Consider the following 26,996-nt stretch of genomic DNA (forward strand, 5'->3'; position numbering starts at 1 on the left):
GCCACAGCAGTCTTCCTTGGGACAACCACCTAACATACTCTTTCTCCATGGACAAAGGGTTGCACTGGTTCCAGCACTCACTCATCCAGAGTTACCCAACGCAGTTACCCAATTGCAGCTCCAGAGACTTAACCAACCATGTGCTTCCACAAATCCTTTCACAGTTTCTAACCATTAAGAGCCCAGACCCTTACTTACTCATAAGGGCTAAGTCACACCTGACCCCAAGAGAAAACACAGAATTCAGAGAATTCAAAACATGAATCCAGCTCTTAAAAAAACCAAAAGTTCTCAGAATCCAGAACCACTACAAAACTATTAACCAGCACTAACAAGGCCAGATCAAATTTGACCAGTCTAACAAAAATTGACAAACATTTCCAAAGCACTTGGCCTTTACAGGCCAAGACAAGGACTTTCACTTCTATACCTAAGGCCTACCTGTGAGTGACACCGAATGGTAGGAGCTTGCAGCAACCCTCTTCACCTTTACATCTTCCAGGCCTAGAGAAAAGTTGGTCTCATAAAATTTGTACAGCAGATATCATTTCATGCATAGACATAAAACAGAGCTATATCAAGTGTAACAGGATGATGATGAATTTTATAATAAAAGCCTCTGCTTTTGGGTCACAGACATTGCAAGACTCACTATCATTTTCCCCCATAGACTATGGCCTTGTACACCCATTCTATCCTTCAGATACTTCACTACATGTTTATAATACCAAGTGGCTTTATAATAAAAGGATGCTACATGTCACTCCAAATTATATTTCTGCTCTATCCTTTACAAAGGAATTGGATTCCTGGATTACCTGTTACTTCACAGGGCTCCTTTGCTGTCAAGAACAGGGGAAGGGTTTTTCCTTGGTTTGCACGCTTTGCCCGAGATGCCATGCCAGTTCCCCACTGAAACACCAAACCGCTCTCTTTCCAGAGTAAACACAGATAGAAGAGATTAAAACACAAACACCAACAAAATCACTTAACTCATTTATTAGTTTTAAAGGTACATTCACTTCATTTTCACTGATTCAAATTACATTTTAAAAACCTTCATGCCAAAAACATACCCCATAAACATACGGATAACCCTGGTGAAGTCATCAAGCACAAACAGTTGTAGTCTCATTTATGCAGGTAAGAAAACTAAGAAGATACTAAGCAACCTGTCTCAGCTCTCTGAGGCCTATATCAGGACGTTATTGGGACTCAGTAACAGAAGTCCCATAGCTGTAGCGCCTCAGGAACAGACACAATTTATTTATTACTATAAGTTCATTTCACTTTCTCTGCCCTTTCCTTCTCTTCATGCTAATTTGTTTGTGCAGTCCAGCACACTGAGGGAGTAAAGTCACTTGTCTTCTCCTCAGGATCTTTCAGAGACTTGACCTAGCCCTGAATCAAGATGTCCACTGAGCGCAGCGCTCAGGGAAGCTTAATTCGCAGTATTCATACAGGCACCAGAGATCCCACTCTTCTTCCAAGCACCTCCTTTGCATCTTCAGTTAGAGTCCACTACCTGGAACCCATACTAAAGTTCATGTAAAATTAAACCAAAATAAAAGAGCATGTGTAGTTTGTTGTTCCTCAATTGTAAAAAAAAAAAAAAAAAAAAACAAACAAAAAAAACCACCAAACAAACAAACACACAACACAAAACAAAACCACACAGCACCTAAAATAACTTTCATCTCCCCCCCCCCACCCCAAGCCATTAAAACCCCATTTCATTTGTTACTGAAATTATATAAGAATGATGACATATTTACCTGTAGCAGCAAGGGCATGTCTCAGTCCTGCAGCAACATCCACCACCTTCTCTTTGAGAGACTACTCAAGTAAAAGAAAAATATATTTTAGTTGTTTTTTGCATTCAATGCCTCTAAAAGCAAAATATGCCAAACACAGAAGTGGAATGCTATGAAAATAGTTCTCGCAATTCCAGCCTGCATGTCACAATGCATATCAACATTTTATATCACATAGGAAGTAAATTTTGGGCAACCAAAATTAGTGGGAACATCTTCCAAAAAAAAAAAAAAAACCAAACAAAAAAAACCCCAAAAACCAAGCAAAGCAACTGGATGTACAGCTTTGTGGCAATAAATAAAAAGCCACAGTCAATATCCTCACATGAAAAAAGGAACCTTCCTGGCAATACAGATATGTTTATTTCTTAATTTTAACTCAGTGTTCCTCAAGAACTACACCAAAACCTCTGCAGCAAGTACCAGTGACAAGCAGTAATAAGTTCCATCAAGCTGTTCAGTCTTACCAAGTCCTCTGCTCACAAACAATACAGTTGATGGTACCACCTACACCACTGAAGGTTGTCCAATATGATCATGCAAAAGAAGACTATACCAAGTCACACATGCATAAAATGAGTGACTTAAGTTTGTACCAGGTACTTCAATTCTGGCACTTCTCCACTTCTGAGTACTCTGCAAATTTATTATTCTTCTTACAGATGTAACACTATTTAAAATAGATGGCATCAAGCCCAAACATTTAACAGGATACAAACCAAAAGAGAAAATATTCCAAATAAATGAATGGTCCACGTGGTCAGGGGGGACACAGATTCAGATTAGCACTGTCAATACTACCATTTTCAAGGCACCATACTGGAATAATGCTCCCAGGAAATGTAAAGGATACAGAAACATCAGGCAAGTTAAGCCCTATTCAATAGGGGTTACCTAGGGGATCAGCTGTCCTTCCTCTCCTACCTTAAAAAAAGCAAAGGAGTATCTGGCATGAGCCAGGAGGCTAAATTTCTTGTCTGAGAATCCTTTCTGCTCTGAAGTTATTGGTTTCATTAGACATGAGAGGTCATGTGGATGGAAAAGTGTGTCATTAGCGTTCTCCAAATAAGAAACTACGGTTTAAATTAGGGATTAATTAGAATTCCTGTGAGAAATTTTTTTAAACTGTTAGGCTTATAACCAACAACAGGAAAGCTTTTCTGATGTTACAGAAATCTCAGTACCTACTACTAAAAACATTTTAAAGAAATTAATTTGGGGCTACATTCCAAGCTCCCTACTCACACTCAGCAGTGCCTCACCTACAAATATCACCATAGACTTCCACATGACTTACAGAAACAATACAAGCTATGCTGTCAAAGTCCAGCACTTAGCGTTTACAATTGAAGATACTCAACAACGGAGAAACTGTTATCTAACTTTCCATCCTATTTCCTTGGAAGTTGATATTTTTTAGTAAGTACTGGAGGTTAGATTAAGAAGCGAGTCAATATACTTATCAGTTCCTTTACATGCAAAAGTAAAAATCATTTTAATCTCTACAGTGATAAAATTAAAGTTTATTCTCTCAGGTCTAGTTTTCCTGCAGCTACATGCTTTCTCACATTTCTATTATTTTGGGGGTGACAAAGCTTATTTTTATCTAACTGTTCTTACAGCCAAGAAATAATACTACAGTCCTCATCTGGGGGGAAGAAACTCTGACAGTTATTGATACACTTAAAAAACAACATGTACTTAAAAAACAGAACTGCTGCATAAGAAGCACAAGAGCAATAGATTTGTTAGCTGTGCCAAAAGAATTGGCATAACTAACTTTGTTGAACTTCATCATGCAGTTTGTTTTTTTCAGGGGTGGATTATTGCTGGCTCGTTTTGTTTTGCTTTGAGCTGTTAAGAAAAAACCTCCAACAAAGTACAGTGAAGGCACATACCCTTCATGTACCAAAACATATCTAGTATCTTGCACACTTGAGGCAAAACTTCAGCTGGAGTAAATCTGCACAGTTTCACTACATTTAGTATCAATTCACATCACCTGAATATCAGACTCATTCTACAGATGTTATCAAAATACATTATGAAATGGTATAATCCCTAGTGAAAAAGACAACTTTCTGTTAGAAGTTGGCAACTTCTTCATACAACAAGAAAAGCAGCCTTAGCTTCTAATTTTTGGGTCAATGACCATCTTTGGTCCTTTACTTTGTAAGTTTACTGTAACAGATAGAGTCTATAAAAAAATAGTTGAGGAGTCTGGCTTAAAGCCCACTGAGGTCAGACAACCTTTGTAAATTGCTGGAAGCAATATGAAGTATGGAGCTCTGAGGCACAATTCCTTTTAAATCTTTACCTCAATCTTTTGTGGAATCAAGCATGGACTTGATATTTGAGGAACTCCTAATTGTCCAAAAGAGTTAGACCCACAGGACAGAACTAGGCCAGATCCTGCAAAATGAAGTGTTAGAGCTCAATCAGTAAATCTGTGAGCAAAAGCAAAGCACTGTAACATTCTAACATGCAAAATATCACAACCAAGTAGCTCAAAAAAGGACCTAACACGTCCTGTTCCAAAGTCCCCGAGGCCATAGGCTTCTGGTCTTACACATCATGTTCAGTAAAGGTCTGAAGTTCACTGGGTTACAAGGAACATGGAGTAATTTAGTTTGCAAGGCAAGTAGCTTAAAACCTGTGAGTGCCTGTGCATCGCACAAGCAATAGCAACGTGGAACTCTCAGCATGTTCTCTATATCACCATATTTCTCCAGCTCTTACAGAGACAGATTTACCTACTAATATGATTGTAAAATCCCAGCCACAGGCAACTTGTTTTACACAAAAGCCAGACAGGGCAGTGCACAAAGTAAAATGCAGTACGTCCTCTGTGTGATTCAATCCCAACTGCCCATCTTTGTTATGGCCACATACAAAGAGTTCTCCTGCACCTGGAAGAAAAAACAAAACAATACAATCACGTTCCACTTCACAGACTAAAAAGACAAGCGTACATGCCATGAGATCCTGTGATAAATAGTGACAGTGATTGTCATTTTAGGCACTGCAATCAAGCCAAAAGAAGGAGAAACAGTTATTTCTGATGCATCAGAAACACCTCTGAATAAGCACAGCTACGGAGAGTCAGGTTTGTCAAGGGAAACAATCCACATGTAAGACAGGCACCTCTAACCAAGATCCACAATGAAGTTTTTCATCAACAGATGTATCCCTTCTTTCCCCTAATTAGCTACAGCATACAGCAGAACCTTTCAAAGACCAGATGTTATCTTCTGCTCCTTACCTTAAAACTTCTCAAGACTGAACAACCTCCCACTTGATTCATCCCTCCCACCCCCCATCCTCCATACAGAAAAATTGGCTGCTTTGTATGAAAAGCTGTTACATGAAACAGGTTAAGAAACAGTCCTCACATAACCATAAAGTAACCACAGAAGATAAGCAAAACAGGAATTTCCCCAGTTTCCCCAAAATATTGAGTTAATTGGCATGGGAGAAAACTGTTTTGCAACTAAGAACTGGTACTTGCTCAGGAACAGAAACCACAGATAGGTGGCAGCACCAAATCAACAGGGAAACAGAGGAAAAAAAAAAAAAACGTGTTTAGAAGTCATACACTCCTTGTAAGTGCAATGTTTTTACCCGTGATAACTGCAGAATGTCCCCCTCCTCCAGTAATGCTTTTAATGTCTTGACATTTGCAGGAAACATCTTTCAGTGACTGAGGTACCAGCACATCCTCTTTATGACCAAGACCAAGTTGTCCATAGCTGTTTGCACCCTTCAAATACACACAGAAAAATAACACATTTTTTAAAAAGTTAACAAAAACAGATACAGATCTGCTCCTAAGAGCAAACAAGCTTATCAGGGGCATGTCACAGGTTAACCTGTCAGTATTTGCTCCTGGAAATCCCCCAAAATGGCAATCTTCATTCTTACTGCTGTCACACAGGACCCCCAGGATTACAGACCAGGACTGCCCTAAATTTGCTATCGTTAAGGCTGCCCTTGCAACCCTAGTATTTTAAGAAACATACTGGAATATATCCTGGTAAGACTCTAACTGCAGGCTAACAGTTACTAAGGTAATCATTATCAGGATGATTACCACCTGTTTAATTTTAATGATAATGATTCCCACTCATCACTAAGATCTTATTCATGCCAATGCTTTCGGGCAGTCCACCTCCAAAACAAGATCAGAAAGACATGCTACCTTATTCTGGAACCTAACAAAGTAAAGCAGAAACACTTATCCCTCCTTAACTAAGTCTTTTAACTTAAAGTGGTCAAAATGAAAATATACTAATTATTATAATTTTATAAGTACAAAATTATAGCCACTAATCCAATCATAGAAAGCAACCACTGACAATGTGGTAACATGTCAGGGAATTTCTTAGCCAACTTAAGCTCTGTTAAGTGTCCGACAGTTTTAACAGCAACCTTCATTCACAAAGGCAGATTCAGTAACTTTCCCAGCCCACACACTGCACTAACAGCGACACTCAACACCCACACTGCTCCCAACTGGTGATCCCCAGGGGGGACTTTCCCTACCTCACCTGTGCTCCCCCTGTCTATCTGCTCTCTATTTACACCCCACCGCAGCACCTGGTGTATCTTAAAAGGACACATTTAGTAATAAACATTTTGTATCTACAGGAACAATAATGACATTTCAGACAAAAGCATCTGGCTGCTTGCCTCAGCCCATAGTTAACAGGTGGATGAGATGTCAGGATTCAAGCTCAACAGGCAGATCAAGTTGTTGTCTCACAGTCACTACTACTGGTAGACCGTTTTAGAGCATGCTGCTACTTAACAGACATAACTCTTTTTAGAAGGCTTGTCACAAGCTCTCATTTTAGCCTATAACTTGCAACGAATGTTCAAGTCTTCAAAAACAGGCAAGCTGAGGTGCAGAAAGAAAACAGGTGCCTGAGGAACTGCAAGCCACACACAAGTGTCTGTCCTAACGCTAACATACCTATCTTCGTTTACCCTTGAAGACTGATAGGTTATTACCAAGCATGACTACTGCAGAGCAAAACGAGCTAACAAGGAGAAGAGATACCCATTTAATGGCTCTTAGACCCCCTTTGGCTCATCAGGTAAAATCACCGTTCTGATGAACGGCCAAAAAAAAAAAGCCTTGTTTCTTTCGAAGAGCTCAGGGTTTCACCCCAGGCCACGCACTTGAAGTGAAACGAGCCTCCACTCGTCCCCCACGCCTCGGTGGTGGCAGCAGGTCGCCGCCTCCTTGGGCGCGGAGCTGAGCAACACGCCGGCCCCACAGGACACGGGCCACGGCACAGCTCAGCCCCGGCAGGATACCCCTCGGCGGGGGGAAGCCGCAGGACAAAGTCTTCAGCTTCCCGGCTTCCTCGAGGAGCGGCAAAGAGCCGATGAACTGCGATGAGGGCGACTCACCACAACTTTACCACAGCATTATTTTTTTTTCGGGGAGGGGGAACCTTGGGTCGCCCCTCCCCGGGGAAGCGGGGCGAGAGCCGGCGGCAGCGCACACAGCCCCGGCCCCCCGAACCCCACAGCAGCCCAAGGGAAGGCAAGCAGCTGGGCTCCACGTCCCGCCCGTCGCCCCCTGAGGGCCGCGCTGCTGTACGGGCAGAGCCGCCATCTCGCGGCCGCGGGGCAGAAGGAGGCCCCAGCTCCCCCCGGCCTCCCTCACCGCGCCGTGCCGAGCGCCCACTTACCCACGCGAAGAGCACTGCCTCCATGGGGCCGGCGGCCCCTCACCCTTCCCGCCGCGCCGCAGGCCGCGGAGGAAGAGGCAGGGCGGGGGCGGGCTCCGGCGGGGCCCCGCCTCACCCCGGGCCGCCGCAGTCGCCGCGCCCCGGGGGCCCTGTGGGGAGTGCGGCCGCTGGGCAACTGTCGGCAGCTCCGTTACGGCTTCGCCCGAGGAGTTCCCTGTTAGGGGCGGGAAGCGCCAGCTGACCCTCTCAAAGCCCTCGTGAGCCACGGGGGGCAGCTGGAACGAAGAGCTGCCGTCCTGTTGGCCCGGCCCCCAGTGCCGCCCTTCCCTGAACCGCACCGGCGGGCTCCAGCTCCGGCTGCCGCTTTCACGAAAAACTCCCCCAAAGCCCAAGCGCCCCGTCCTGCCGGCGCTGCCAGAGCCCCACCGATGGCGGGGGGAGCACCCGCCGCGGCCAGGGCCTTTGAAACTCTTCAACACCCCCGTTTCAACAGAAAAAAAACCCAAAACCTAAGACTTTAAATAAAAAAAAAAGAAGAGGGGAAGACAAGTCACGCCTCAAATAAATACATACAGTTCCCAATGGACTTGTCACGTGGAATACCTGAACCACAGTATAAAACATACAAAGCCTTAGTCAGAAGTGAGTGCTTTGTGTTTATTGCTACAGTGCTGAAGTAAAGGGGTTTTGCTTCTAATAATTACCAACAAGTCATTTGTTTCAGTGACATTTAAAGCCTCCAGGATAGTTTAAAATATTTAAATTATTACTGTTCTACACAGCCAGAAGGTTTGGATGCGTGAAGCCAAACATACATGTTGTTAATGCCGTGGAACTGCATCTTTCTCTGTATTACTTTTAGCAGTTTACTCAATTTTTTGCTACATGAGTGCAAATAAAGATACAATTGTTGTTTTTCCAAAGTATTTGAAATTAGGCGATAATTTAGCAAGTATAAGGTTTGCTACTTGAAATGTATACATAATTCAGACAAAGAGTTGAAATAACACAGATCTATGTATATTGCAACAACAAAATCCAACATTTTTAAAAATGCAGCTGAATATTAACTTATCACAGAAGCAGAAAAAATAGATCCTCCCTTACTACTCACTTATAAAAAGGTTTCTTCTTTAGAAAGACAAAGCTCATAAAATCTATTTTTAAATATAATGTAAGCCGTAAATGTTGTAGATCATATTTCTATGTCTTAAATGTTCTTTAAAAAAAAAATAGTTATGGTGGGTTAATAGTCACAGAAAAAATGATCTAGACAATTTAAACAGTGAATATATTTGGAAAGATTGAGCCAGCAATTGCTTATGGAGCATATGTGGCCTATTGGAAAGCATATGAAACTCAAACTGATTTTCAAGCACAGAGGTTCATGAAAGTCCTTTCAAGTTCTCAAAATCCTGGACTAGCGTTCCCAGTGTATTTAAGATTTCAGTCCATTTTTCCAGCGACCTTCACAGCTGCAAATTCTGGATTTCCTGATAAGTTCTACCTATGAAGAATCAGTGCTATTAAATACACCCTGCACATCACAGATCTTCCATTCAAATGTATCGTATCCTGTACATATATTAATTTCATTGTCAGGGTCAGCAGAAACAGCAGCTGGCACAGCTTTGTACAGAGCCCTGAAAACCAGGAATTTTGCTATTACGTGATAGAGACAATTCATCAGGACACTGCTTCCCACCACTTGTAAAGTGCTCTTTGAAATTAGATATACTTTATGCTACAAGGTATTTTGTTACATTCATAGCCACAGAATTCCTATGAAATGCTTGGGCCTTTCAGTTATCATTTGCTTGACAGGGAATGAAGGTGTTCACGCCCAGTAAAGAAGAAACAAAATGTATCTTTGTGCAGCTTGTGCAGGTCAGTAAAATGACCAAGCAACCAATACGATACTTAATCTTACAAAAAGCCAGACTAGACTATGAACTTTGGCTGTTATTTTAAAAACTTTGGTGTTATTTTAGAACCAATGAAACTATTTTGAATATTAAATTGTAATTTGGAAATGGTTTTAGGATTTGTGCTAAGTCAGTACCTGATGGCTTGCTGTATTTTTTGCTAAGTTAATTCAATCAGGAAAAAGGCAAATGGTATTTCTGTAAGGAAAGGTCTTCCCTCAGGCGCAATATCAAAGACAGCAACAAAAATCCTGACTTTCTGAGCTGATAGCAGTCTCTTAAAATAAAAAGAATTAGGATTTCATGCAACAGCTCTGTATCTCTGCCTTATACTAGGAACAGGCCAACAGCACATTTGAAATTCTTTGGGGGCAAGAATGATCCCTTTAAAAGCAAGATTTGACCCCTCAATTTTATCATGGTGAACCTCCAGCTATTTCTGACCTGATGCCTCCATTGTAATCATTCAAGTTTTAAACTTAGTAGCACAGACTTCGAAGCACTGATTACTACAGCTTCTACGCTATAAAGTCTGCAATGCTATAAAATGAGTAGCATAGACTACTAGAGTCAGAAACGGACATTTCCCTGTGGCGAATTATTCCATTACTGCCTCATAAGCCACCTTCTGCAGCATCTGATCCCAGCCCTGATCCACAGACCACACTTTTGCTCCAGTCTAGCAATTTCTCTACTCCCCCACCAACTTCTCAAAGAACTTGGGGCCTTTTTTATCTGAGGGGGATGGAGAAATACATTCTGTAAGGGACTTTACACAGAGAAACAAGATAAAGTGATTATCCTTATGGGCCATTCACTCTTCCATTTGTAAAGGAGAGAGTTCTGCACACAACATATTACATGCCTAGAAAGAAATCAGTAGGGAAAAGAGTTGCCAAGTGCACCACATTGCTGACAGGGGTGTTAAACTTCCAGCTGCTTGCCCATCTTGCTGAGGGCATCGCTGACAATGTCCAGCTCATGACGTAGTTCATTCACCACACTGGCAATGCTCTTCGTGTCTTTCAGGATCTGCACACTTTGAGTATATGGGTTGTACTTCACGCCAAATGGGCGCTTGATGGTTTTCGCAAACTCTCTATTCAAGTAAAAAAAGAGAGGGAGTTATAAACAAAACACAAATGCATCCTCTGTACAGTCAGTATCAATAACCACTTTTATAAGCTACTGACTTCCTTAAAAATAGTTGTAATTGTTACATAGTTCGTCATCTTTCCCATCCAGTACAGGGAAGACCAAGCAAACCCAAGCAAATACTAATCTTGGCTTTCCAACCCCCATGAAAGATAATTATAAAACTGTGATAAGAATAAAAGGGTTTGGTGCTGCTACTGAGAGATGCATAAAATCAAACCTGCTTTTATAAAACACAGAACAAAAGAAATCTGTACCTCATCTTTTCCTTTGCTTCTTCAAAACTTTCAGAAACAAAGTAAACCTCCTGGAAAGTTGTAATGAGGCATTCTTGCTTGCAGGTGACCTTTGGATCAAAAGGCTTGACTTTGGCACTGCCAGAGAGTGAGTGCTGGTAACACAATGTGTTATGATGTGTCAGACGAACATCACCACCCAAATAATCCACAAGGAAGATGACATGAGGTAGAGTGAATAAAAAAAGATTAAGTGAGACCATATTTAGTGCATTGCTTCTTTTAATTTTCATCTGCAGATGGTTAAAGCTTAACAAACGGAATAACTCTGAACGGTCATATTCTGCCAATCTGTATCAAAAAAGGGATTCCTCAGACAGGAGGCTCACATGTAAACAGCAGCAATATTTTCAGAATCTGGTTAAACCAGCAGAGCTTTATTCTGAAAATAGTTACTTGGAACCTAACATTAAGAAATACCAGTCATCTAATGCTTTCTGCGAAAGACATGGGAGCTGCTCAGCATATATCCAAAAGCAGACCGTCCAGTGATTACTGCCACAGTGAATTTGCTTAAAGTCTAGTAGGTATCTAGGAGTTTTCAAGAGAAGGATTTTTGGAATTATACTTCATAAAAACCAGGGCAAAACAGTGACAATAATAATCAGGTACAAACAAAGAAAAGAGGTAAATAAACAGTAGATATTCTTACCTTGAGCTCACTAATTGAGGAGAGCAAGCCAGCCCCATAAACTCGTAGCTGTCCCTCTTGCTTGCACAAGCCAAACTCTACAGTAAAGAAGTAGCACTGAAACAGAGAACGGAGTATAATAACTCAGGCTTCAGCAAAAGATGCTGTGGTGAACTAGATGGGGGCACTTCTATTTGTAGGTAGTGTCAAACGGTTGCAACTATCAGACAGTCATCACTCGGTTATCCTTCTCAGATATTTAAAGAGGGGGGAAGCCAGAATGGAAGGATGAATAACTACAGGATTGTATGTTTCTCATAAGAAAGATTGATATTATAGATCATCCAGATAGGCTAGAAGCTGTTCATATCAATAGGAACATGGAGACATAAATCTGTTTTGAGAAATATTGTCATGACATGACAGCTTCAGCTTAAAAAAACCACTGGATAGAGAGAATCTCTGTGAGTGAGTGAAAACATCAATCCACTACAGTTTGTTCCTCATTTGCTCAGTGGCCTGTAAAATTAAAGATGTTTAGTTTGCTGGATTTCAGGATTTCTGCAGGTATATGGGGAGGAACACTATTTTCATAGATGGCTTAATTCTGCTCCCACTGAAGGTAGTAGAAATTTTACCACTAGCTACACCAGGTGGGGAAAAAAAATTAAAAATATCAGCAAACCAGTTATTTCATAACTGGCATCAATTATTTTTAATCTAAATTTAATTTTAATCTTAAAATATTTTTGCCAAAGCATCCAGAAATTGATATCCAGGAAATAAGATTAATTTGTATTATTTGCATTTCTTGGCTGAGAAGTATCTAATGCTAGTGCTCACCACATTCAACAAAAACACCATATCATTTCATTCTACACATTAAAGAAACAGATTACTTTTAAAATCATTGAAACATGTTCCCAGAAGTAAAAACATTTTGTTTGGAAGCAACAGACCATAGAATTTAAATCTGGAAGAAGTGATCTACCACCAGAACCTGCACCCTTACTTGATAGCCAAGTGAAGAAAAATACCAATCATATCAACCTTTCCTAGCATGGAAAATTGTTATATGTTTTAAAAGCCAAGAACCAGCGAAACACATAGGTCTAGCAGCTGGCATGGCTGATGTTGATATGAAGCTCCAAATTTATTCAATGGAGTGGGATCAGCCTAGTAAAGCACAAAGCTTTTAACAGGATCACCAGGCACCGAAACACTCACTGTTGCCAGTTTTTGGACAGCCTCATCTGATGCCCCAAGTGATGCAAGACCAATTTCCTGGGAGAACTGAGCAAAACTGGGTTCAGCCAAAAGAGGCACATGGCCTAGGAGCTCATGGCAGGTATCTCTGGAAAAAGAAACAAACCAAGAAATCTCATGATCTGTCTTTGTAGTAGAGTGAAAAAGCAGCACCACTGAACAGATACAATGTCTTGCATTAAACTATTTAATATCCAAGAGACAGAAGAGTGTCAATCATGTTTAGCTGAAAGCAATTGAGCATGTCATACCAGTTCTACATAAGTATATAAACTCAGATTTTCAAATGAAGCTGTCTAAAATTAACATCTGAGCTCCAGATTTATGGGGCAATTGAATATTAAACTAACTCTGCACACAATGACATCAGTAAGAGCTCTCCAATAACATGCTGTACTTTTGAAAATCCTGTACTTATGAAGGTGGCACTTGAGCATGCTAAAACTTCATCATATTCAGCATGAAGGCTGAGTCTTCAGCACCTTAAAAAACAAGTTTTCTTGCTGGTGTTCTTGAACAGCTTTTAAGTAGCTTGTCTCTGGGCAGTGAGATTCAAAACTCTCTTGCTCAAATTCTACCCCAAGATTAAATGACTCACGGCTCTGGTGTATAGAGAGGGTCCGAGCTGTGTCTAACATATTGAGTGCAGTGAAAAACTCTGAATGCTAATCCTGCCAAGAAGTCTCTGGGTGATAGATATCCAGCAACGGGGCGAATGGTGAAACCTGTGCGCTCTGAAAAGGAACGGAGAAATTGTACGTTAGTTTAGCGTAGAATTGCAGAATGTTGTCACCTTTCCTGCTACAATTGAGGTAAAAGCCACAGCACTACCTTCGCTCAAGAGCATGTGGGAAAATTAGGCACAATTAGAAAAATTAGGCCTAAGCTTGAGAATGACCAACATTTAGTAAAAACGTTCCTACTTCTGTATAAGCAGATTTCCTACAATTTCGTGTCCAGAGCCAACACAATACAGCTAGGTATCTCTTTAGCCAACTCTAATAGTCTCTTCAGAGGTAGCATTGCCACTCAAATGTCACTGTTTGTATATATTCAAGACACAATACATTAAAACACTGATGGCCAAAAGGCCTCTGAAAGGACCAGAATGAACAGAAGTAAAAGGGACCAAGAATGTTTTTTCGTGCCCATATAATAGCACTGTGATTTGCAATGGACCTTAATTCCTTTTTGTGCAAGACAATTAGTACGTTACCTTTCAGGAAGCGGGACACATCTTCCAGCTGGGGGATATTGTCTTCCCTGTACCCACAGTATCGGGTGAGCAAGGGTAAGTTTTTAAGGTACTCTCTGCAGGCATGAGTTGGGTAAAGCTTGTTAAGCTCTCGGTACACAGTCCCCCAGGTCTTGATCTCCTCCTCAGTGAATTCAATCTTGGGAATTGGGTCACCACTACAAGGGGAAGAGGAAGAAAGGACATTCCTTGGTAAACGGCTAATAATGGATGACTCATTTACTTACTATGATTATTTAACATTTATCTGGCTGTGACACCTCATCGGGGTTAAGATCCCATTGCATCAGGCACTGTCAAATACACAGTGAGATCTGGTCTATGCCCTAGAAAACCTTTGGTTGAAGGGCTTGCTCTCTTTTCCACCTAAATCAACTAAAAGGTATCTTTGCATTGACTTCACTGGAGCCTGAAAGCTTTGATCCTGTAAACAGTTTCTTAGATGTTTAGTGCTGAGAGTAATGTTTAAAATACCTGCAAAACCTTTACAGCTTCAGGAGCTGAGAACACATCCTTCTCCCTGTAGGACTTCCCTGTCTACAATTACCTTCCATTACCTTTTTGATTTGTTTAGAAAAAGAGAATTCCCTAAATTAATAAGACAATGCATGGAAGCAGCTAAATATACACATTAGGTAAAAATCATGCTTCTATGCAGAGGAGACAAGCATCTATCCGAACACATTAATCATAGTCCATCTCTCCTATTTAGCACTCAGGATCTTGATTAAAGTGGATTATAGCAAGGGTGTGACCTAAAGCCCACTGAAAGCAATGGGAGTGTTACACTGAGCCTCCACTGCCAGCCAGGTAACCAGCATGGCAGATGATTTCCCACGGGAATCTCTGTTAACGACACATTAACAGTTACCGGCTCTGTGCTGTGGCAACCAGTTGCATTAATACACAGTGCAATAGAGCTCTAGATACCCACCATTTCTAGGTCATTTCCAATTGAAGATCTTGGCATCTAAATTCAAGCAGGCAACAGCAACATGAAAACCATGTTTAGAAAGAATTTACAGCACTGGCTACGAAACTCTTACCACTTTAAGAGCTCCCTCCCCCAAGCAGCATCTCTGAAGACAGAAGCTCTTCCAGTTTCTTTTCACAGAAAACTTCTTATCTACACATCACATGCACTAGTTTCAACCAGGAAAGAAAACTCAAGTATTAACATTTGCCCAGGCAGTTTACACTTTATATAGCCCAGTTAATGGGCTATATATTGGGGCTTACCTCCCCTCCCTCTCCTTTGCAAAGGAGACCAGTCTGCCCTAGTCAAGTCAGTACATCATGGCACAGGCAGCTGTGCAACGTGTTGTCCACCCTCTTCCTTTGTTGCACCCATTTCCAGAAAAGCGGGGAAGGACCACAGCGTCCAAATGCACCACACTGCAGGACAGTGCCCACAATGCCCACGCTGGCATTGCTGCCCATCTGAGGATCAGCGCTGCCACAGGTGCCATAATGGCTGAGCAACCACGAGCTGATCCTCAGACGACCAGAGGCCCGGGGAGCTGTAAGATGGCCTAGATCTACCTTTTAATCTTGTCTTACATCTCCCTTCGTTTTACCCCTCCAGCTCCAATTCCTGAGCCAAGCACATCTCAGCAAGATCTGAGCCCAGGGAACATGAGCTCCTGTCAGTCCACTCTGCTATTATTTCAAAGCACCCAGAAGGCTTATTTTGGAGGAAGTCGAGCTTACTGTTTGTAGTTCATAGCCAGGTCTGCAAAATACTTTCGCCTCTTGCGATAGACATTGTCTTTGAAACCCTAGGGGAGAGGGAAGGGGAAAAACAAAGTTAAATGAGTTTCCAAACTGCAGTAAATAATTTAAAGCAAGACACTTGAAATTTCTTCAGCTGGGAAATATAAAAGTATGCTGTGTAAGAATGAAAGGACAGGGCAGGAACCTCATAGCTGTAGTCTGAAATGTTTAATAACTGTGAACTAACCAAATACTCCAATTCAAAGTAAGGATCAGCAGCTTTATGCATGCAACTATATATTCAGCAGACAAGGATTCATTTTAGTCATATCAGTATTTATACAAACTTCATTACTTACTTGATTATTCTAAATTACAGGACAAATTGCCCATTTGCACTGCCCAAGTACCCATTTGTTTGCTCCATTTATAGTAAGGAAGAAAGAAAGAGGAGGAACCAAGCCTGCCTCACAATAGTGCCTTTTTTTTTTTCTTTTTTTTTTCTTTTTTTTTTAAATTTGTGTGTGACCACTCAGGGCCCAGACCTGGAGACCTCACAAGACTAAGCCTTGCAGTAAGGCACGGGAGCTGAATTCAGTGATGGTCTTGCCTGAACTAGGAAAAAGACATGAAACTCCCAAGAGAAGGTGCTCAGACCCACAGAGGCACCATTGTGGGGAAGGAAAGGGAGGATGAAAAGCTGCAATTTTTTTAAAGTAAGCTTCACCCAGTATGTTTTCACTAAGGATTGAGCATAGGGGGAAAAGATACTTACTGGATGGTCAGCATCCAAATCAGACCCGTACATCAGGACTCGGTTTGCACACTTATCCAAATCTGAGATCTTCTTCGGAAACCAGGGAACATTCTCCATGTCTAGGGAACGCATGGAATCCACAAAGTTATTAATAACACCGAGCATGCTGAGGGAGGAAACGCTACTTTCAAGTATGGCTATGGCGGTTACAAGCAAAATCTATAAATTAAAAGGGTCATGAATAAGACAAGGGAGTCCACTGCCTATCTGGCACCAGCCTACAGCTCACACTTCCTCCTCTGTCACTGCCACAGTCTGCCTACAGAGCACGGCCAGCTCCAAAGTGCCCAGGGGAGGAAATAGTTAATATGGGTTTTCTGTGCCCCTCAACTGTTATTACTGTTAATGTTAGAGTAGTATCTAGAGGCTCCAAATGAGACAAGGACTCCTTGCGCACACTGCCATGAATCTTCTAGTGTATAAAGTGTGGAAAGGAGCAGAGGAGTGATTTGCCTGTGGTCCCGTTACGTACCTCAGAAGCATCCAGCTTTGCTGAGGGGGTTGTGGGGAAGAAGAAGAGGCAAGTTCAGCCCTGCAGCCTTAGTTTTGTAACCTAATGCATCATTACAGTTTTGCTACCAACCTTTTTTTTTTTTTTTTTTTTTAGCCCAAGAGAGTTTATAACCAAGCTCTTGGCAGTGGTTAATACACTGTTTTTGTGCCCTGATGCTCTTCGGTTTTCTTAAAAAGGACAGGGGGAATGTTTACATTGAAATTCCCCTTACTTAGGGCTAAAGTAAGATGTTTTCATCCAAGAGACACCAGATCTCACCTTCCCCTACCTACCAGCCTGTGCCAAGCACAGTGGCTGAGAAATACATGGGACCAACTTCCTGCTGCCCTGAACTTTAGGCATCTCTAACTCGAAGCAATATGAGGAAATTGCAGAATCCATCTTCCACTCTCACCAGTGTCTGAAACTGAACTGGGATCTCGGATCTGTCAGTAATATACCTCTGTCATCATGGTTTACAGTCCCTAGCCAAGCCCTGCATTCAGACTTGCCTACATGCCAGCCTGCATCGGCCTGCGCGGGTGCAGGAACTCCCACTCATGCCAGCTGTGCTGTGCTGAGAAGGGACAGGAGCACAGATAACAGACGTGCAATTTGCAGCCTGAAACAGCCTGTATTCCTAGGTGATACCAGCCAACATGGCCCTGCTCATGTCAACCAAACTACGCTCATTCACAACATAGAAGCATAAACCTGGTAGCTACTGATTGAAAACGCTACACAAATGCAGATGTGGGCACCATAAAAAGATTTCAAACCCACACATCGAGAAGTGCATTTTCATCAAAATTGCCTTTTGTACTTACCACCTTCCTGGACATTGAAATGCTCTGTTGGGTTCATGGAGACAACATTGACATGGGATTTCAGGAGCTGGAAGATCTCATTCAGTTGTTCCCTGTTACTGTCACAGTCCACAAAGATCTCAAACTCAGAATTTCGTCTCTTGGACTTCCGTGACTCAATGTGTACCAGATTTACGTGCTTCTCCTGTTTTGTAAGAAGTAATGTTTTCAAACAGATTGACTAAAAACTAAAATTTGTTTTTCAAATGAGTATTCACCACCTTTGTGAAGCTATTTTAGTTAATTGGATCTCTTGATAGCAGTTTGCTTATTGGGGGGGGGGGGGGGAGGGGGGAAATGGTTTGATTTTAAAAAGCCTCCCATTCAGAAGAAAATGAAAGAGAACCTGTGTTCTTTCAATTTCATTTACATTCAGGAAGCACAGAAAGACACAGTGAGGAGGTTTAAATTCATAGACCTTTTCCTTTCATCCCTCCCATAGGAAGCCGATTAGCAATTGGGTCCAGGGAAATTCACCAAAATGCCAGTCAAGTCACCATATAATTATCTCACAAGCAAGCAAGCGATTTAAAAGCAATAGTTTTCAGGGCATAAATTTCACTCTTCTTTTATTTGAAAAATGATTTAATCATATGTCTTATATCAGGAACACAGAGAAAACCCCAGGCTAAGACATACAGGGCCAGATGACAGAGCACAGTGGCACTGCACATATTCTTTGCACGATACCTGCCAGCAAAGGAATGCGGTTGTGCAATTGCAGTTCCTCTTACCCTCAGTCCAGCTAGGCAGGGTGACAAGGGCAGTGGACTCAACCCAGTGTGGGTCAGCACCCCAAGTGTCTACCTGCCATCGGCAGGAGCTTCAGACCCACCTCTTATATGCAGTAAAAACAATGAGTGCCAATCCTCTTTTCGTGACAGGAAAATACAAAACTCTCTTGGTCTTTAGTAGGTGCAGATGATACAGTTTGTGAAGATTTTTAGCCAACCCGCATCTAATTTCTGAGGCATAAATTTGCCTTTGTGGGTAATTTTGGGGGCAAAGTGGGAGCCAGGTTAGGAATCACATCCTTAATAAATGGATGTAATTAATTCTAGTGTGTTCCAAAACTATCCCTACAATCTAAAAATACAGAGCTGCTGTAGCAATGTGATTATTACATACCTGAAAGAGTTTTAATGCTTTTACAAGTCCTCCAACTTCATTCTTCAAGCTAAAAACGATGGCTGTTCTTCCTCTTTCAGATGCATGGTCCTCATTCTCTTTGTTATCTTCAGTCATCATGTAATTTGACTTATTTAACTAAACGCAAACAAACAAAAGGATTTTTTTGAATGGCTAGTAGTGCAAAAAGTCTAAAGTTTTACATTTCAATTTGTCTTGGGGTAATAGTGTGCTTTGACTGATCAACCACAAAAGGACAGGTGCCAATTAAATCACTACACAATAACAGGCACAAAGTTGGGCACACACAGAATCTGTGAGAGCTGATGATGAAATACTGAGATTTCTTTTTTCCAGTTGAATGATTTTATAGATGTCTTTAGTCATTGTCTAGGATGCAGAAAATGTTTTCAAAGTATAGTTTGTAATTAGCATTGGTATTTTTTGGGGAGCAGGGAAGGAGCTATAAGATGTCAGCAGAAATAAGTTGAACAAAATACTTGTTAGCAAATTCGATGAACATTGATAAAGGGAATAATCCAAAACCCACTGGATATAGGTAGGAAAAGATGGATCAGGATTTAGTAGATCAGAACTGAAGAATCATTGCCTTTCTCTTGCTACATAATTGTAAAGCACTGCTTTTACAGAGAAAGGAGACAAAACCTAAAGAGTTAAAACGTTGTGCTGACCAGAATCTCTTGACTATAGAGGCAGTCCCACTCTGATCAAGCACAACCAAGCTACTCTGTCTGTCGGGTCCCCTAATTCACATGCCAAAGCCTTATCGTAATGGCCCAAATCACATGCTAAAAATTTTCAGACAACCAACACTGTAGGACCACGTGGTTTTGTACATTACTAGTGATCACACTCCTGACTGTGTTGAAATCAGTGGGTATCACAGATCATATTCGTAGCCAGGCCATAAATAGAGATAATATAGAAACAACTAAGAATGCAGAAAATGCAAAGTAAAGAAAAAATACAAGGCTTAGAAGCAGAGGCTGTGCCTCACATGTCCTCATATGTCTTTTGTTTCTTGCAAAAAGAAACAAAAAAGGTGAGGTTTCTGAAGGAGCTAGTGCAAAAGAGGAGAGGAACAATGAAGGCACGTTATTGTTATTTGGAATTATTTTTTTATTTGCCAGAGTTTTTAAAGATACAACTATCTGGTGACAACTCATCAGGAATGGAAAGAGCAAAAATAAAAATGCAATCAAAATGCAGCAGTTCCGTTGATTCTCTCCTTCAGTCTCTCCAACTTCAACCTCTTTAAAATGGATAATGCTGTACAGCTAAGTATTTCTATCTATAACAGGTAAGTTTAAAGATAAAAAACAGAATTTACCTATCTTTTATCAAACCTTTCCCATTTATCTTTCAGATTAAGAAGATTTTGCCTACCAAAATAATGAAATTATTTCATTTTAAATTGAGTGGTTTAAAACAAGGCAGATATTTGACGCTGCTCTAAGAAAGGTTTCGAAGCAGGTTACTAGCTGTGAGCTCTTTAGGGTGCAGAGGTGGTATCCCATGGAAGCGGTCTTGCTCCAAGCCCACTGATGCTCATGGAAATAAAATCACTGGATTTCTGACTTGGTCCCCATCCCTAACGAGCTGTCACTCTATTATGAGCCTGGACGACAGTGTCAGTCCAGCACACTGTTTCTGATCCAGCAAAGCCACTGATCTCCATCAACTTAAGCCCAGGCATCAAATTCTCTGCTGAAAGTGGGTGACGGGGCCCAACCCAGGTTCTGCTGAGCAGCCTGCAGGTTTCACAGCTCGCTTCAGCAAGTGTCAGATCAGGATCACAAGAGCCAGGAACAGGCACTGAGCAAGGGTATTCCAAGGAGAGAAGAAAAAACTAATAACCCCACAATTATATATAGGTTATTGGTTGTTTTCTCAAGTGCAGAGATAGCCATTTGCGTGAGCCAAATCCTACTCAGATGATACTGCCATGGAAAAAGCTGGACGCAAAGAAGTCTCTGTTACAAATAGAGTTGGACTGTCGTCTTTGAAGGCAAAAACTGTTGGGCTGTTTTATATATATGGCTTATATGCTGCATGTTGGCTTGATTCCACATTCAGGATCATTGACTTAAAACAAGATCAGCTTATGAGATTTGGCATAGTTGCATGCAATATTATAAGGTGCACAGCTAGGACAAACTACATGTATTGAAGACTGATGTTCTTATTTCTCACTTTGCTATTCCAACTAACATTGTGTTTAGGATCAGATGACAACATTTGTACAGTAGTACGTTTCAGAGACCAACCAAGAAAATACAACAAAACACAGTGTGTTCTCACATTAAGTTCTAAAAACTACCTCTAACTTAGGAATTCAAAAAAAGTTGCAGAAGAGAAATTCAGATGCCTACAATGCCAAACGCATACCACTTAGACCTTTAACCCTAAACCAACATTAATCTTTGGCTTTCAAGTAAAAAATGGACTGAAAACAGGTCTGCATTAATGCAGCAACCATCTTGGTGCAAGACAACAAGAGAAAATGGTAATGCAAAAATAATTCCTCTCCTCCAACAGCTGCACCTTCACTTTCATTTTAGTCTGTATCAGTAACTCAGCTCTAATAAACTCTGACACTTTTTGTTTGCATGGTAACACGTTTGAGCTTTTTGGAGCAAGGGGGGGGAATTAATACTGCATTGATGCTTATTATTAATGATGCAAATCATTAACTGATTTCCCATCAACCTGACTCAAGTCTTAATGAAAATACACAAACACAGGGATACTCTAAAGTCCTTATTTAGATAGATATCTAGCCATCTTCTGGTTAAAGATGGCTCCTTTTGGAGCCCATAGCAATTACCTTCCCTTTCTCCCCCTCCCCAAAGAATATTCTCTCTGAAGCAGATATTTGAGGGTGTATATTTTGTGCTTTATTTCTTTCTATTAATAGATAGCCAAGATTTAAAAGTATCCAAACATACTCATCTAAAGGAAATTATATTTTAGACCCATAAACTGAAGACCAAAAAATCTTTTTAAAAATGGATGTGATACCGATTGCCATTAATTGCACTTGATAAAAAGTCTCAACAGGCATTTTATATCCTCTTCCCTCTTTAAGTAGCTGCTTACTTTCTCACTGTCCTTCTGACACACTTCTTAGTAGGGAAGGATGAAGACTTGATCTTAGCAGTGACCACGACTAGATGTCCCCTTACAGGGAAATTTTTCAGCCACACCAAAGGTCTTAGATTTAGTTCTCGGACACCAAACCGAAAGCTGTGCTGAACGGTTTACTTGGCTTCCAAAGATCTGAGGGCTACGGCAAAACAATCTTTTGTGAAACTTCACTCCATTACAGTCAGCGTTCTTGTTTTCGCAAGGAATTTTACTGACATTTTAAACTGTGCAGTATCAGTAACTGTGGTCAACCACCTAAGCGCTGATTTTATCTCATCATCTCTGATGTGCTAAGCAGACTCCCACTGTAACATGAAATAATCCAGTAGTGGATTATTCTGGGCTATGTCACCCTCTCTACCTCCTAAGCAATGATGCACCAGAAGTTAACTTTGGTTCTACCTTAATTTCATCTGCTCTCATTTGAATTTTACCACTTTTTTTCCCCCCTTCTGTCCAGAAACAGCAGCACAAACCAGTCCCATCCCAATCCCAGCGGCACTGAGCACTCCCACCGACACCAGGGGGGCATCTCAGGGCAACCACCGCTCCCCAGGTAAGCGCGGCCGGGAAGCTCCCCTTCTCCCCCAAAACCACCGCTCCGAGAACCGCAACAGGGAGGCGGCAGAGCTGTACCTCCAGAGAAGCAACGTTTTTCCCGCCCGCCAGGGCCGGCCCCGAGCCGCGCCCGCACCCCGCGCCCCGGCCCGCCGCCCCTCACCTGGCCGCCGGCCTCCCGCGGGCCGGGCGCCGCCTCCAGTGAGCCGTCGCGGCGAGGCGCGGGGTGCATGGCTGCGGCGGGGCGGGGCGGGGCGGGCCGGGCCGGGCCGGGCCGGGCCGGAGCGGGCAGCGCGGAGCTCGGCAGCGCCCGGCACCCGCTTTATGGAGGGGGCGAGAGCCGCCCCTAATCGCCCTCCGCGGGGGGCGGAGGCGGGGGAAGCACCGCCCGCCCCAGCTGAGGAAGGGGCTCGCCAGCCCGCTTAATAATACCCGCTGAAAGCTGTTTATTCGGGCATTTGCGGAGCAGGGATGCTCAGAAGCAGCCGCACCAACCATCCACCATCCCCGCCCCCCGAAAGAAACCGCACAAAAAGAGGGGCTTTTCCTCCTGAGTTACACCTCCGTGGTCCCCTGTGTAAGGAACATTAAGGGGGGGGTCAGAGAAGACTGACTTTTTGTGGGGTTTGCAGCTAACATGAATTTGCACCCCACAGGGCTGAGGAGAGCGAGCATTCGGCTGGAGGAGGCCTGCCTGCCACCATCGTGTCCATGCAGCCTCCTCCCAACAGGTGTCCGCTCATCACAAATTAATATATACACTACCTGTGGGAAAAGGCAAGCAAAGTGCATAATAAATGAGAGGCTGTGAGGGCCGAGTCCACAGCTGAGGGTAAATCAGCAGAGTTGCCCGCAAGGCAATGCTTCAGCTACGGGGAATCAGCGGCCCAGGTGAGGAGCTCCGCTAAATGCTCTGCAAAGCTGCGGCAAAAGCACATGGGACAGGTTGTCGTCTCAAAGAGAAACACGGCGGGTAGATGTATCAAGTTCTTCACTAAAAATAACAGTGCATTTGTTGCTGTGATAATAAACTGCAGCACATTACTTCTTTTCTAAAAAACTCCTGCACATACAGGAACAATAACTACATTTCAGTTAGCAGGAAAGTATATATTTCCATATCTCATATATAGTGTCATTTATTTTCTAGATCTAGACATATCTTTATATTTTAGAAACTGCCATGGTTTCTAGACTCAAATAAGCCCAGTCCTCACTGTCTCCTCTCAGGTCAGACTTGGCAACAACATTAAGATAAGGGGATTTGTGGTACACAGCAGGAGAAGCCAAAACGTTCCCCAGGAACGTAATCCCTTGGAGGCTTCAGGGCTCTGAGGGAGGAGAGACTGATTGTTTTGTGTTGGGCATGGGGCTGTCCAAAAAGATCGATTCTGGTCTTTTGTTATGCTCCTTACAAACCTCTTTCAAAGAAACACTCAAAATCAGCAATGACTAGCTTTACCCTAATTTACTCAAGTGTCTGAAAAATCTCCAGTATTTTTCTCTTCAGTGCCTAAACTATTGAAACCTTGATTCCAGATAGATCTCTTAGACACTGGTGTAACACAAATGATAAATTACACTGACGAACCCAACATGCAGGCTAACATCTAACCGAGGCAGACACAGTCACACTTGCACCGACATCTCCAATGATGTCAGTGTCTTCCATATTCCTGGAAGACATTGAACTTCAAACAATCCTGTTTCTAAGAGGACTGAGGGTGACTAGCTCTGCCCTTCAGACACAGCACGGGATTGAAAGAGCATGGCTGTAAGTGGTGACATAGCTGCAAAAGCTAGTTTGTTCCAGTTTGCTAATGGGATATATTTGCTGACCAGATGCTTCAATTTTCCCTTCATAAAGAAAATGCAGTATTTATTCACTGTATGTCTTAGCTCTACAACAGACATTTCACTTCCTTCTTGCGGAATAGATCTCCCCATCAAACAAGCTGATTCAAAAAGCAAACAATTTGTAGGATCTTTACCCAGAATCTTAAGCATATGAGAGCCTGATATTAATAATGAATCTGTAAACATGGGCACAGTAAGGTATTTATGATAGAATATGACTAATCTGTCAGTTTTCCCTAGCTCAAATGCAGCAATAATAAGAACTAACATGTCATTCCACATATGATTTTTTTTTTTAATTACTCACTAGGTAGCCATCTAGAAGCTCTTCCATTGCAGATAAGCATCTTTTATTTGGAAATCTGGGCTCAGGCCGCGTTTCCAGTACTTCCTGATAGCAGCCAGGTTGAAATTCCCGTGCTTTCTTTTCTGTCAAAATGTTGTGCTCATCCTTGATAAAACTTGAGAGAAAACACAAGATACAATTCTCACTCACATTTCCTCAGGCATCAGAAGACAGCTGAGTTCAGGTCACTTTAACTGTGAATGAAGGATTTTTATTTTTTTTTTTACTTTTACTCAGATCTGCCTTTCCCTCTCCTTCAAAGGCTATAAGCTTTCACAAGATACCTTGGGAAAGCCAGTTTATTCTTGGTATACACATATGGATTACTCTAGTGTTAAGGGACATGGCTGTCCTCCCCTATGGCCCAGACCTGTAAAGATGCTCAGCAAAGAGTCAGCCACCCAAGCACTTCTGAAAACCCACTTTGGAGCCTCTCTCCCCAGGAGACAGCAGTGGTTTAGTTGGCATCTACAGGTACCTGAAGACACGAAGCACATGGAAGGGCACAGGACAGTCCAAGGGGCCACACCGAGACAGGAAGGTGAAGCTGAGCTCAGGAGAAGCACACGAGCTTCACAGCACACAAGAGCCACGGAGGGGATATAAACTGAGCTGCCAGCTATGCCAGATTTAAGGGCACTTCCTACCTCCGAGGCCCCAGTCTGGTAAACAGACAGGAGTGTCCCTGCCTCCCATCCTCGCCCTGTCATTTCCAATTTGAGCAGGAGCTTTCTGGGACACTGGTCATCCCTCTCCTTATACCTAGCACTGCGGAGCCCGCGGTCAGCTTGGCCTATAACTGCTGATACAATGTGAGCAGTACAGTAACAGCCAAGGAAATTTAACCTAATATGAAATTAATTAGTCACATAAAGAGATAACCAGGGTGCCCAGAATTTTGGGGAGCAGATTAAATCTGATTCACTGGTTTAGTAAGAAGTGCTTGTTCACCACAGCCAATGCCCTGTAGTCTGAAAGAGCAGAACCACAAAGCATGAACTGACTCGATTACAGCCTGTTTTCACTGGGTGCTTGCTGGAGCCTGCTCTGCCCCTCTCCACGCAGGGTTTCCAGCTCCTGTAAATCTGCAAATGGTTTTATACAAGGACTATTTAAAAGGTTTCATCTGAAAGCTGAATCTTCACAGTTTTAGGGTTGCAGAGTTTCAGAAAACCATCACTCTGTCGCGAGCACAACTGCTGCTTTGGGTTTTCACAGACAGCGGGGCACTTCTACCTTCTCCCAAAAGCTGGCAGCGTATCCTACCATTTAAGAATGGTGGCTTGGGCCCCTCACCACAGAAAAGAGCAATATGGCACAGCAAAACTACTAGCTGTCAGGTAAGGAGCGCAAGGCAAACAGGACAGCAATGTGCACTGGTGCTCCTCCGCTCATCCTGGGAGGAGGCGGCACAAGCAAAGACAGACCCAGAAAATGTCTGAATTGTCAGAGTTGGTCTGCAGGAGCACTGAAGCAGAGAGAGGCCAAAAGTTTTCAGTGGGACGTCAGAAGTCTACACAGACCCTGAGGCAGGAAGAAGTTGTGAAGGACAAAGAGACAACCTGGGGCATCAATGCCATAGGGAAACAGGCCTCACCTTGTCTCATGAGAGATAAGGCAATACAGTGATTTTTTTTTTTTTTTTAAAGCCTGCAGGAGATTTCTCACATACAGCTTCTCATACAGACAAAGCCCTCCAGACAGATAATCAGCACCTGAGGATCAAGTACAGGTCTGACCCTGCTCAAAAGTGGGTCAAGCTGATCACACGTTTTGCAAGACAGCGCTTTGCCATATGCGGCTGCTGCAAAACCTGTTGCATTGGCACAGAGCAACTGTGATAGCACTCACCATGAAGGCTACAAGAGCTGGCTTTCAATTACATTATTCCCTCATAATTTGTCGTTAGATGAATCCTCCTCTTCTCAGCAGCCTCCAGATCCAAGTGAGACGGTGATGTCAGACTGAGAAGTCCCGTGTTTTCTGGGCCCTTAGCATTCCTGGAGCTA

The 26,996-nt window shown here is 42.5% G+C and overlaps 2 protein-coding genes across 2 annotated transcripts in view; both read right to left on the minus strand.

The window, feature by feature from the left end:
* SERGEF (secretion regulating guanine nucleotide exchange factor) overlaps positions 1–7,726 on the minus strand; it is a 161,957-nt gene extending 154,231 nt beyond the window's left edge. Inside the window, 7 exon segments of the mRNA XM_072864383.1 lie at positions 442–504; positions 819–932; positions 1,776–1,836; positions 4,132–4,226; positions 4,568–4,723; positions 5,436–5,574; positions 7,514–7,726. Coding sequence (XP_072720484.1) covers positions 442–504; positions 819–932; positions 1,776–1,836; positions 4,132–4,226; positions 4,568–4,723; positions 5,436–5,574; positions 7,514–7,537 — 652 coding nt within the window. The 5' untranslated portion in view covers positions 7,538–7,726.
* A 2,636-nt stretch (positions 7,727–10,362) lies between these two features.
* TPH1 (tryptophan hydroxylase 1) lies at positions 10,363–19,190 on the minus strand. The gene is made up of 10 exons (XM_072864382.1): positions 19,059–19,190; positions 17,892–18,075; positions 16,530–16,630; positions 15,752–15,819; positions 14,003–14,199; positions 13,385–13,520; positions 12,748–12,874; positions 11,542–11,637; positions 10,851–10,984; positions 10,363–10,537 (listed from the first exon to the last, which is right to left on the minus strand). The coding sequence occupies exons 1-10, from the start codon at positions 19,176–19,178 to the stop codon at positions 10,363–10,365; spliced, it is 1,338 nt and encodes a 445-aa protein (XP_072720483.1). The 5' UTR covers positions 19,179–19,190.
* Positions 19,191–26,996: the final 7,806 nt, after the last annotated feature.

The sequence above is a fragment of the Ciconia boyciana genome, chromosome 6, assembly GCF_034638445.1.
Source record: "Ciconia boyciana chromosome 6, ASM3463844v1, whole genome shotgun sequence".
Lineage (NCBI taxonomy): Eukaryota > Metazoa > Chordata > Aves > Ciconiiformes > Ciconiidae > Ciconia > Ciconia boyciana.

Bases quoted from the DNA above. Each gene is read 5' to 3' on its own strand.
- TPH1 (XM_072864382.1), bottom strand. From the start codon at position 19,178: ATGATGACTGAAGATAACAAAGAGAATGAGGACCATGCATCTGAAAGA. The intron at 18,076-19,058 runs GTATGTAATAAT...CTTACAAAACAG, and splicing joins AAGCATTAAAACTCTTTCAG to GAGAAGCACGTAAATCTGGT. The intron at 16,631-17,891 runs GTAAGTACAAAA...TGCGTTCCCTAG, and splicing joins TTTCAATGTCCAGGAAGGTG to ACATGGAGAATGTTCCCTGG.